This window comes from Cherax quadricarinatus, chromosome 91 (assembly GCF_038502225.1).
Source record: "Cherax quadricarinatus isolate ZL_2023a chromosome 91, ASM3850222v1, whole genome shotgun sequence".
Lineage (NCBI taxonomy): Eukaryota > Metazoa > Arthropoda > Malacostraca > Decapoda > Parastacidae > Cherax > Cherax quadricarinatus.
This window is the reverse complement of record NC_091382.1, coordinates 14,236,214-14,249,548: the sequence shown is the minus strand read 5'-3', so window position 1 is coordinate 14,249,548 and position 13,335 is coordinate 14,236,214. Positions and strand designations below refer to the sequence as shown.

General features: G+C 38.0%; 1 protein-coding gene across 1 annotated transcript in view; it reads right to left on the bottom strand.

Moving 5' to 3' along the window:
* The window catches only part of LOC128704825 (phosphatidylinositol phosphatase PTPRQ), a gene marked incomplete at its 5' end in the record, with an annotated part of 153,195 nt that overhangs the window by 8,790 nt on the left and 131,070 nt on the right, over positions 1-13,335 (bottom strand). Inside the window, 2 exon segments of the mRNA XM_070104398.1 lie at positions 4,201-4,403; positions 8,488-8,705. Of these exon segments, the coding sequence (XP_069960499.1) occupies positions 4,201-4,403; positions 8,488-8,705 (421 nt within the window).

The following is a 13,335-nucleotide window of genomic DNA, read 5'->3' as shown; positions in this document are numbered from 1 at the left end:
CAAGATTTACGTAGGTGAAACAGCAAGAAACCTCGACACCCGCCTCAATGAACACATTTACGCATGTAGGAACGATAACTTGAACAACGCCTGTGTACAACACCGAAATTCCACCAATCATCTCATGAAGTTCAGGGACGCCCAATTAGTGATCAAAGAAACTAATTTCCGCAGACGCAAGTGCCTTGAATCTTCACTAATAAATGTTTCTAATACAATTAAACAAAACAAAGGCAGCTTCACCATCTCTGAAGTCTTAGCAAGAATCCTCCTGAAAACAGTAAACCCTGCCATCACATAGTCTCTCCTGTTAATACTACACAAGCACATTACAGAGAATGAACATTGAAACAGGCTGCCTCTATCCAGCCTCCAATAGAAATATTTGTCTAACCAATTTTTGTTTCCCAAGTAATAGCTTTTATATCCTTTACTCATGTGCAAGTTAATTGTTCTAACATATTGTATTACTACTCCTACTACTCCTACTACTACTACTACTACTGCTGCTGCTACTACTACTACTACTACTACTGCTACTGCTACTCCTACTACTACTATTACTACTACTACCACTAGTATTGCACCTCACTCTGAGCCTATATATACCCTCTGTGTCCATGTACTGTTTGTCACGGCTTGATAAAGCTCCTGGAGAGCGAAACGTTGCCACAATAAAATGTCACATTAGTTGCACTTGTGTCCTTTAACTTTATATCTTGTCGGTAATTCTACCAACTTTATTACAGTGGTATGGTTTGTTTGCAATCATGTCATTACAATATCGTAAGTCACATTATCTCATTTAGTTTCTCAGCACTTGGCTCAAAGTTCTCATTGAAGTTGTACAGTTAGAATGGTCACAGTGGTGCCTATGCTAACCTTCCTATGGTGTAGAAATATACCTAGTTGGACAAATCTTATTGTGGCTAGCTGGTCCAGTGGCTAACACGACGGTCTGGAGTTTTGAAACTCTCTGACCGCGGGTTCAAATCCCGCCCGTGGTATGGTTTGTTTACAATCGTGTCATTACGATTTCGTGAGTCATGGAAATCTGATATTAAGGCAAGTTCTGAAATCAAATATTTTTGCGTCTTATTTCTCCCTTCCTATTTGGTCAAATGATTCCAATTATTTAATTATATTACAATAATAATTTTGTATTATACTCTACTGTAAATATAGAGTGATGATGCAAATAATATATTTCATGACGATTTAAGAATAACGACGATTTGCAAGAGCTTGGCATCCCTAAGGAAGGAATGTTAAGTAGAACATTGAGAAACACTGTTCTACAGCTAGGCATAAGGAAGGAAGGAATGTTATATAGAACATTGAGAAACAATGTTCTACAGCTAGGCATAAGGAAGGAATGTTAAGTAGAACATTGAGAAACAATGTTCTACAGTCAGGCATAAGGAAGGAATGTGTAACATTGAGAAACACTGTTCTACAACTAGACATAAGGAAGGAATGCTATATAGAACACTGAGAAACACTGTTCTACAGCTAGGCATAAGGAAGAAAGGAATGTTATATAGAACATTGAGAAACACTGTTCTACAGCTAGGCATAAGGAAGAAAGGAATGTTATATAGAACATTGAGAAACACTGTTCTACAGCTAGGCATAAGGAAGGAATGTGGAACATTGAGAAACACTGTTCTACAACTAGGCATAAGGAAGAAAGGAATGTTATATAGAACATTGAGAAACACTGTTCTACAGCTAGGCATAAGGAAGGAATGTGGAACATTGAGAAACACTGTTCTACAACTAGGCATAAGGAAGGAATGCTATGTGGAACATTGAGAAACACTGTTCTACAACTAGGCATAAGGAAGGAAGGAAGGAATGTGGAACATTGAGAAACACTGTTCTACAGCTAGGCATAAGGAAGGAAGGAAGGAATGTGGAACATTGAGAAACACTGTTCTACAACTAGGCATAAGGAAGGAAGGAAGGAATGTGTAACATTGAGAAACACTGTTCTACAGCTAGGCATAAGGAAGGAAGGAAGGAATGTGTAACATTGAGAAACACTGTTCTACAGCTAGGCATAAGGAAGGAAGGAAGGAATGTGTAACATTGAGAAACACTGTTCTACAGCTAGGCATAAGGAAGGAAGGAAGGAATGTGTAACATTGAGAAACACTGTTCTACAGCTAGGCATAAGGAAGGAAGGAAGGAATGTGGAACATTGAGAAACACTGTTCTACAGCTAGGCATAAGGAAGGAAGGAAGGAATGTGGAACATTGAGAAACACTGTTCTACAGCTAGGCATAAGGAAGGAAGGAAGGAATGTGTGTAACATTGAGAAACACTGTTCTACAGCTAGGCATAAGGAAGGAAGGAAGGAATGTGAACATTGAGAAACACTGTTCTAACATTGAGAAACACTGTTCTACAGCTTCTACAGCTAGGCATAAGGAAGGAAGGAAGGAATGTGTAACATTGAGAAACACTGTTCTACAGCTAGGCATAAGGAAGGAAGGAAGGAATGTGGAACATTGAGAAACACTGTTCTGCAGTCAGGCTGGTGAGCAGACATCTGCAGGTGTTTAGATTTTCCTTTCTACCAGAGTGAATTTTGCCTTTATTCCACCTGTGGTATTAACATTTAGTGGGATGTTTTTAAGGAACTTAGATCTAGGAGACTGAGTGTTTTCTAAGATTAAAGGCATCCCACTTGTTTATTTAGTTTATTCAGCACGTCCTTCATTATATCTCACAATATTTCGTTTAGTTTATTGTACTGATTTGGGCTCAAATCAACTTGTGATTTTAATATTTAATTTATGAGATATTGTATCTTTAATGACTGTTTTACAGAGTTGATAGTGAGTGCTACGAGGCATATCCAATAGTCTAAATTACTTACTCTAATTTTTGGCAGGCAGGGAAAGTGTTTTTTCTTCATTAATAGGAGACTGTTACCACTTTTCAGTAATGTTACTAAGTAAAGAACAGTAAAATTATTTTTGTGACAGTAATTTTTATGAAAGATCCCATAAGACATTGTAATATTTCCCTGGTCAGCTATATGTTAGCTGTAGTATTCTTTCTTACAGTAATATTTCCCTGGTCAGCTATATGTTAGCTGTAGTATTCTTTCTTACAGTAATATTTCCCTGGTCAGCTATACGTTAGCTGTAATATTCTTGCTTACAGTAATATTTCCCTGGTCAGCTATACGTTAGCTTTAGTATTCTTTCTTACAGTAATATTTCCCTGGTCAGCAATACTTTAGCTGTAGTATTCTTTCTTACAGTAATATTTCCCTGGTCAGCTATACTTTAGCTTTAGTATTCTTTCTTACAGTAATATTTCCCTGGTCAGCAATACTTTAGCTGTAGTATTCTTTCTTACAGTAATATTTCCCTGGTCAGCTATACGTTAGCTGTAATATTCTTGCTTACAGTAATATTCGTAGTTATATTACCTCTTCCCTCGTCTCGTACATCCCATATAAAGGCACATGAAATATGATGCAGTTTTCCTGCTAATTATAGTAACAATTTTCAAAGATGGTTCTAAAATATGATGTACATATTTTTTAATTAACGTTTACAATTGTATATTTTTTTTTTTTTTTTATTCGCCGGTATTCTCCCGGCCCGGGTCTTTTCCAACTAGTGGTGACCCGGCCTTGGCTCCCTATCTGGGGAGTGTCTCGAGACTAAAGTCTCCCATGGGAGGAGGTACAGTACCTCATCTTTGGGACCAAGTGTCCCCAGGCCTAGCCACATTCCCCGCCCTCACGGGGCTCGTACAAATCTACTTAATGATTATCTACTTTCATACCTCACTTTCTACATTTTTTCTAACTTTATTTTATTGCTATTATTCATTATCACACAATACTACATGGCATTATTCTTTTTCATGTTCATATATATTTCAATATTATTGTTATGACACGAACTACAGAACAATTATTCACATACATTGTACTGTGTACTTGTCACGTGATGTTATACACGTAATTATGTACGCCAGTTACCGTCGACTTTGTCCTTGGTTATATTTAACTAATACAAACAATATGACAGAAAATAAACTTTGTACCCTGTTCATAGATAAAGGGGAGTTTCCACTATTTTCAAACATATTTATAAATTTATGTGTAAATATTTAAATAATGTATCTTACTTCACTAGAATTTACACTTTAACCAAATAATTAATAATACTTACAGTTCCAGTGAACCTTCTGAATGAGATGAAGCATTATCCTTCCATCTCCTGGAGTATAAGACACCGCCAGCCACAAGTAAGAGAAGTAAGCACACACCACCTACGGTTCCTCCTACAATTGCTCCCACGGGGGGTTTGGGTTTCGGACAGTCAGTTGTAACAGGAACCGTTGCTGGTTCTCCAAGCCCTGCCCCGTTGCGAGCCTAGAGAAATGGGATTAACAGCTACAGTAACCACAACATGAAGCCCTGGGTTCCAGCCAACGAACCCATGTCAAGCATCTGTATTATTGCTGACATTGAATGGTTATGGGATGCAGTCTAGTGTGACTGAGAAGGGCTTGATGCTTTATGCTTCCGCTTTGCCTCAGAGAGAATATTTTTCCCCCTACTGTCTGTTGCTAGCATTGCCTCATTGCATTTGCTCACGACGATGCACCGAAAGTGTGAAAGATCTTGGGCTATAGATTTCCATCCTCATGTGGCATGTTCTATATAAATAAAGGCTCTACCACTGATGCAGCTTATGGAGTCCCATAGCCCCATTGTCCCATAGCCCCATAGTCCCATCCCCACCCCTCCTTCAGAGTGCAGGCACTTTACTTCCCACCGACTAACTGATTTTCCCTGAATTCTTCAATAAAAGTTGCCATGTTGACACTCCAACAGCATGTCTAGTCATAAAAACAACTTGCCGCCACTCTTGTCTAAAACGCTCACACATGACTGTTGGATGCCTAAACCCACGTTCCATCTCATGTTTTTCAATTTCATGAAAAATGCCTTTGTAAAAATTAAAAATTGAAATTCTTTATCTCTCTGCTGATATTAAAATGTGGGGTTTACATATAAAATATTATTACATATTATAAAATACTCATTACAAAGAAGGCCTCTAGTATACTTAGGTATGCCTAGACATTTCAGGCAGATTAGTACTAATTCTTACTCTATATTGACCCAGATTATGGATCATACTGATATTAAAGTGAGGCAGCTGTAGAGCCTATAGTGATAGACTTCAAATATTCAGTGCTGCTCGGCTTTAAGAAACTTTGAACTCACTTCGAGCTGTGTATATTTAGCTTCTCCTTGCTGTTGAGTTTGTGATTTTTTCTCAAATTTATTAAACAAATTAGTTTCTGTGAAATATTTCTGCCACTAGAAATAAATCAATTTGATTGACACACGTTTTATTTACTTACATCATCTGATTGCCATATAGAGTCTAGCCTATTGTAAAAAATAAAACCTGGTATGTAATATACTCTAAATTTAAAACCTTATTTTTTTACCATTTAACCTTTAAGTTCTGGTCACTATTAGATAGGCGAAAGTTGAGAATAATTTTGGTCTGTGTAGGTCCCAATTTCTGTACATATATATATATATATATATATATATATATATATATATATATATATATATATATATATATATATATATATATATATATATATATATATATATATAAATATTTAAGAAGAAATTTCAAAATTCAATTCCTGGCTTTTATGCCACAATTTCTGAGTGTCTCGTTGGATTGACTTTAACTCTTTAATGAAGAATATTTGACAAGGCAATTTCCAAGTAGCTTCAGACTTAATAATCTGGTGGATATTTGATTTTTGATCACTTTTAGATAACATGTAAGTACCTGTTGAGGTTGAGTGTATTGTTTCAAACACAATGTTTATTAGTGGATGATCTGAGTGAGTTTTGGACAGTGATTGTCATAATTTGTCATTATTAAAGAAAAAAATGAGATATTACTTTCCATGTAATAATTTATGAATTAGAAATTTAAGCCTCACTCTGGACTGACTATTGCGGCCATAACTACGGGGGTTGAGGTTATGCTGCCATCAAAAATCTGCTAGGTAAACATTAAATTGGTAAATTGACTATTACATAGTCCAAGAAACAATACTTTTCTGAATAGGATTCACCATTGTTGAAGTTTGAAGACTATCACACAAAAAATAATGGGAATGAACTATGTGGGTATGTAAAATTGACCGAAATGCACTCAAACAAGTAATAACTTGACCGTAGTGCACTCAAACAAGTAATAACTTGACCGTAGTGCACTCAAACAAGTAATAACTTGACCGTAGTGCACTCGAACAAGTAATAACTTGACTGTAGTGCACTCGAACAAGTAATAACTTGACTGTAGTGCACTCAAACAAGTAATAACTTGACTGTAGTGCACTCAAACAAGTAATAACTTGACTGTAGTGCACTCAAACAAGTAATAACTTGACCGTAGTGCACTCAAACAAGTAATAACTTGACTGTAGTGCACTCAAACAAGTAATAACTTGACCGTAGTGCACTCAAACAAGTAATAACTTGACTGTAGTGCACTCAAACAAGTAATAACTTGACCGTAGTGCACTCGAACAAGTAATAACTTGACTGTAGTGCACTCGAACAAGTAATAACTTGACTGTAGTGCACTCACACAAATAATAACTTGACTGTAGTGCACTCAAACAAGTAATAACTTGACTGTAGTGCACTCAAACAAGTAATAACTTGACCGTAGTGAGCTCAAACAAGTAATAACTTGACTGTAGTGCACTCAAACATGTAATAACTTGACTGTAGTGCACTCAAACAAGTAATAACTTGACTGTAGTGCACTCAAACAAGTAATAACTTGACTGTAGTGCACTCAAACAAGTAATAACTTAACCGTAGTGCACTCACGCAAGTAATAACTTGACCGTAGTGGACTCACGCAAGTAATAACTTGACCGTAGTGGACTCACGCAAGTAATAGCTTGACCGTAGTGCACTCACGCAAGTAATAACTTGACCGTAGTGCACTCACGCAAGTAATAACTTGACCGTAGTGCACTCACGCAAGTAATACCTTGACCGTAGTGCACTCACACAAGTAATAACTTGACCGTAGTGCACTCACGCAAGTAATAGCTTGACCGTAGTGCTCTCTCGCAAGTAATAACTTGGCCGTAGTGCACTCACGCAAGTAATACCTTGACCGTAGTGCACTCACACAAGTAATAACTTGACCGTAGTGCACTCACGCAAGTAATAACTTGACCGTAGTGGACTCACGCAAGTAATAACTTGACATTAGTGCACTCACGCAAGTAATACCTTGACCGTAGTGCACTCACACAAGTAATAACTTGACCGTAGTGCACTCACGCAAGTAGTAACTTGACCGTAGTGCACTCACGCAAGTAATAACTTGACCATAGTGCACTCACGCAATTAATACCTTGACCGTAGTGCACTCACGCAAGTAATTCCTTGACCGTAGTGCACTCACACAAGTAATAACTTGACCGTAGTGGACTCATGCAAGTAATAACTTGACCGTAGTGCACTCACGCAAGTAATAACTTGACCGTAGTGGACTCACACAAGTAATAACTGGACCGTAGTGCACTCACACAAGTAATAACTTGACCGTAGTGCACTCACACAAGTAATAACTTGACCGTAGTGCACTCACGCAATAACTTGACCGTAGTGCACTCACGCAAGTAATAACTTGACCGTAGTGCACTCACGCAAGTAATAACTTGACCGTAGTGCACTCACGCAAGTAATAACTTGACCGTAGTGGACTCACACAAGTAATAACTTATCTTACCTTGATGGTAAGATAAGTTATTTCCCATAAGGCATAAAGTAAATCCAATTAATCTATTCCAGACCACCAAAAATATTAACAAAAAAATATAGTTCGTAGAGAATAACTATATTTTACATACAGAAAATGGATGATGAAATTAAAGGATATACTGTACAGTTCTTTCATCACCAGAAACCTGTGTACATTTACACTAAGAATTCAAAGCTAATTTCAAAAAAAGCTAAACACACTGAATGAATGTTTGTGTAAACAGGTGAGAACAAACTGTTGAACAATATATTACGATAAAGGTGAAATAACAAGCAATATGGTGAGAAAAAATGAGACAAAGGCAAGTTTCAATAATAATTAATTTTCCCATAGAAATAATTATCAACAAGTGTAATAAGGAACCTATGTGGCCTTTGGGTCTGCAAGAATTTTTAAAAAATTTTAAAAGCAATATACGTATATCATATATATTAGAATGTATTATACATTAATAATTCTCAACTGAAGGAGGGGTGTTAATGTTGCAGTTTAAAAACTGTAGTGTAAAGCACCCTTCTGGCAAGACAGTGATGGAGTGAATGATGGTGAAAGTTTTTCTTTTTCGGGCCACCCTGCCTTGGTGGGAATCGGCCAGTGTCATAATAAAAAATAAATAAATCATACCTTCACATCGACAGTATATTCAGTGCATGGTTGTAATCTTGTAATATTGTATTTATAATATACTGACGCTATATCCGTCTCATTCGTACTGTCACTGTTGTACCAGTTGATATGCCAGTTCCTCAGCTCTCCGTTTATATCTGTAGGCGGTGACCAAGATATTGAGACCTGTGTACTTGTCTTGTCTTCCAGCTTGAGGTTGTTGGGCTTGCTTGCTTCTGTTTATGGTGAGTAGAGGAGAGGGTTAAATACAAGTGAAAATTGGCATCATAAAGAAAGTCATAAATGTTCCCAAATATAATGATTTTCTGATACATTGTAATAATGGTGCTGCCGTGTTTGTAAATTCTGCTTCCATATTTGTAAACAAATGTCATTAACTCATTGAAAGAAAATAACTGCTATAATTATTGTACTATATTTAATGTTTCCATAATTTAAGGCCTTGTATACTCGTTCTTCGTGAATTTTTAAATTTATATTCTATAAATTCTGTGTGCTGGAAATACCCTCAACTGGGAGAAGTTTGTTATTCGTGCAAAATGACCAAACTCTAATCGACACCATGCCTAACCCTTCTAGGGTAGGGTAGGTGCCTGAGCCCGAGCCTTTAGCTCATAAGACTGTCATTCCCATTAGCCTCCTTGTGGCGGGGATGGCAGACCAGAGAGGCCTAGCTTGTGGCTAGGCCTGGGGACAGTTAGTCCCAAAGATGAGGAGGTACTCGTGCCTCCTCCCATGGGAGACTTAGGTCTCAGACACTCCCTAAAGAGGGAGCCAAGGCCGGGCCACCACTTGGAAAAGGCCCGGACCGGGAGAATACCGGCGAATCTTTAATAATAATAATAACCAAACTCTATATACCTTTATTGTACATTTATTTCTTGTTATTATTCAGCTATTTTTAATACTATTTTTAATAAATCATAGGAAAGTAATTTAATTCTGATATCAGGAGGAACACTAACGGATCATTTAAGTAATAAAAACCTCAAACAATTAAAAGTGTGGAGTTTTTCATTATCAATAAGGTGTAAATTAACTTTAATATCTTTTTCAAAGACTGAAAAATCCTTGTTTGCTGTTGTGCACTCAAAAAAATGCATAATTACTGAATTTTGAGTTGTACTTTATAGTAACACGAGGAACAAAGAGGCACAATACTATGACTGGAACAATATAACCAACACATACGAGAGAGGAACTTACGGCGATGTTTAGGCCCTACTTGGACTGAGTTGGACCAAAACGTCGTCGTAAGTTCCTGTTTCCTGTGTGTGGGTTACCTGCTTACACTACGCATGTTTTGGAAAATAAGTAAATATCTACAAATAAATACAAATCCAAATTTTTATTTCCTTGCAAGAGAATATTGAAACACAAATAACCCGCACATAAAGGACAGAAGCTTACGACGACGTTTCGGTCCGACTTGGACCACTGACAAAGTCAATGCGGGTTATTTGTGTATCGTTCCAGTCACGGTATTATGCCTTTTTGTTATTTATAGAATATTGAAATTATGTAATTACATTAGTGAGTTGCAGAGCACAGAGAGCCATCATCATGCCATGGCATTATGGGTAGGCGTAAGTTAATGTCTTACAGACTGTTTAATACTAGAGAAATTGATCACAGTTTGTCAAGTTTTACGTGTTTTATTTATAAAAGACAGTAAGTTGGCTCAAATTACAATCTGGGGATATTACATTGGGACAAGTTGAAAGTATTTTGTAGGTTTTGTATATAATAGTAAATATTCAAATTATATTATGGGAATATAACATTGTGAGTTGTTGAAAGTAGTTCACAGTATAAGAATGTTACAGTTGTGACGTAAACTGTATAATGGAGTTCAATGTGTCGGGTCACTTAAGTAAGAAACTTTGAAAAACAAATAAATATGTGAAAGTTCTTGATAAAATTAAAATAAAAGCAGATTCCTCTAAATAAAATATTAACAAAAACAATAAATAAATTTATAGACCAAAGTGGTACTATGTTATTAAACATTAAATTATGCATAATAAAGTCCATACTCACGGTAAACATGTTTTTACGATCATGTAAGTTGCAAAAATACTAATATAAAATACTGTACATAGTGTGCTAAGAACAGAAAGACGAGAGTTATTATTAATTAAGATTCACCGGTATTCTCCCGGCCCGGGCTTTTTCCAAGTGGTGGCCCGGCCTTGTCTCCCTCTTTAGGGAGGGTCTGAGACCTAAGTCTCCCATGGAAGGAGGCACAAGTACCTCCTCATCTTTGGGACCAACTGTCCCCAAGAAAAGAACTTTTGTTGCCTTTACAAATGTTAAAAATACATTTGATAGAGCAGACAGAGGATGAATGGGACAGATAGTGCAGATGTATCTAATGACTGGAAGGTTATTAAAAAAAGCGTGAAGAATTTGTATTTAAAGAGTGAGGCTCAAGTTAGAGTATGTATGAAAGATGAGAGAATACTTTCCAGTAAGACGATGTCGTGGGATGTCACCATGGATGTTAACATCTGAAGATGGCACTGTAAAAGAAGGAAATGCTAGGGTGTTGGGGGTAATTGGGAAATGTCGAAGTTGCCTTTTTTCCTGATGACATTGTTCATTTTAGAGATTCTGAAGAGAAGTTGTATACGATGGGAGCATATGTTAGGGAAGGAAATTAAACTTGTACGAAATGAAGAGTAGGATGACAAGAATATAAACAATTTAGGCAATGAAAGAATGGGTATTAGATTGGAAAGTGAGAATATTGATGAAGTAAATGTATGAAGATCATTCGGAGTGAACTTGTCAATAAACAGGATCATGGAAGCTGAGATGAACCAAGGAATATAAGAGGAGAACAGATGGGTGGAGCAGTAGGGTATCTGTGATGACAGAGAACGTTTACCATGATGGAATAAAAGGAATATAACAAAGTATAATGATGTCAACACTGTTAAATGAATGTGATGCATTTCTTTATTAACGCCCCAACAAGGACGAGGAGGAAGGTAGTGGAAATGACGTGTTTGAGGACAATTTGTGGCACAAATATTATGCTGAAAATTCGGAGATTAAATGTAGGGTAATAAATGGAAGAGTTACTGAGGTGATTCGGACATTTGTAAGGAATGGAACAGAGAAGGAAGGTTTATAAATCTGGTGTGTAAGGAAGGCAAGAGAATGTCCCAGGACGGACTCGTAAAGGAGGATTTTGTGGGACGGAAAGTATTCATCCAACATTTACAGCCAAGACAGGACTCGCAGCAATGGTTTCAAGTTGGAAAAATTCAGATTCAGAGAGGATATAGGAAAGCACTGGTTTGGTAATAGAGTTGTGGATGAGTGGAACAAACTCCCGAGTACAGTTATTCAGGCTAAAACGTTGAGTAGTTTTAAAAATAGGTTAGATAAATACATGAGTGTGTGTGGGTGGGTGTGAGTTGGACCTGACTAGCTTGTGCTGCTGGGTCTGGTGCAGTGCTCCATCCTTGAGTGGAGATGATCAGATTGGGTGAGTCATTGGGCTAATCCGGGGGGGGGGGTCATTGGTCTAATCCGGGGGGGGGACATGGACCTGCTCCGCATGGGTCAGTAGGCCTGTTGCAGTGTTCCTTTTTTCTTATGTTCTTATGTAACATCCTTATGAGGACATTCGATAAGCCTGAGCCGAGATATTGTTTTTATAACTTAACATGTTGGGGTGAGATTCAAAGTAAGTGGTTAGCCGGAATTGAATCCTGAAGTAGAGTGCCTGCACTCTGAAGGAGAGAAGTACAGTGCCTGCACTCTGAAGGAGAGAAGTACAGTGCCTGCACTTTGAAGGAGAGAAGTACAGTGCCTGCACTCTGAAGGAGGGAAATACAGTGCCTGCACTCTGAAGGAGAGAAGTACAGTGCCTGCGCTCTGAAGGAGGGAAGTACAGTGCCTGCACTCTGAAGGAGAGAAGTACAGTGCCTGCACTCTGAAGGAGAGAAGTATAGTGCCTGCACTCTGAAGGTGGGAAGTACAGTGCCTGCACTCTGAAGGAGAGAAGTACAGTGCCTGCACTCTGAAGGAGAGAAGTACAGTGCCTGCACTCTGAAGGAGGGAAGTACAGTGCCTGCACTCTGAAGGAGGGAAGTACAGTGCCTGCACTCTGAAGGAAGTACAGTGCCTGGACTCTGAAGAAGAGAAGTACAGTGCCTGGACTCTGAAGAAGAGAAGTACAGTGCCTGGACTCTGAAGAAGAGAAGTACAGTGCCTGCACTCTGAAGGAAAGGTTGGGTAGGCTGTTGTTTGGAGTGCAGTGTGTACTATGATATCAGACCGATTCGGGCCAAACAGTGATTAAATGAGTAACGGTAAACGTATTTCCCCTTATTTTCGGATCAGTAGATTATATGGGTGTCTTAAATTTAAAAATAAAGGTATAAGTAAGAGAGGACTCACGGTCTTGCTGAGATGTGCTGGTACAATAATGGTATAAGTAAGAGAGAACTCACTGTCTTGCTGAGTTGTGCTGGTACAATAATGGTATAAGTAAGAGAGGACTCACGGTCTTGCTGAGTTGTGCTGGTACAATAATGGTATAAGTAAGAGAGGACTCACGGTCTTGCTGAGTTGTGCTGGTGCAATAATGGTATAAGTAAGAGAGAACTCACGGTCTTGCTGAGTTGTGCTGGTACAATAATGGTATAAGTAAGAGAGAACTCACTGTCTTGCTGAGTTGTGCTGGTACAATAATGGTATAAGTAAGAGAGGACTCACGGTCTTGCTGAGTTGTGCTGGTACAATAATGGTATAAGTAAGAGAGGACTCACTGTCTTGCTGAGTTGTGCTGGTACAATAATGGTATAAGTAAGAGAGGACTCACTGTCTTGC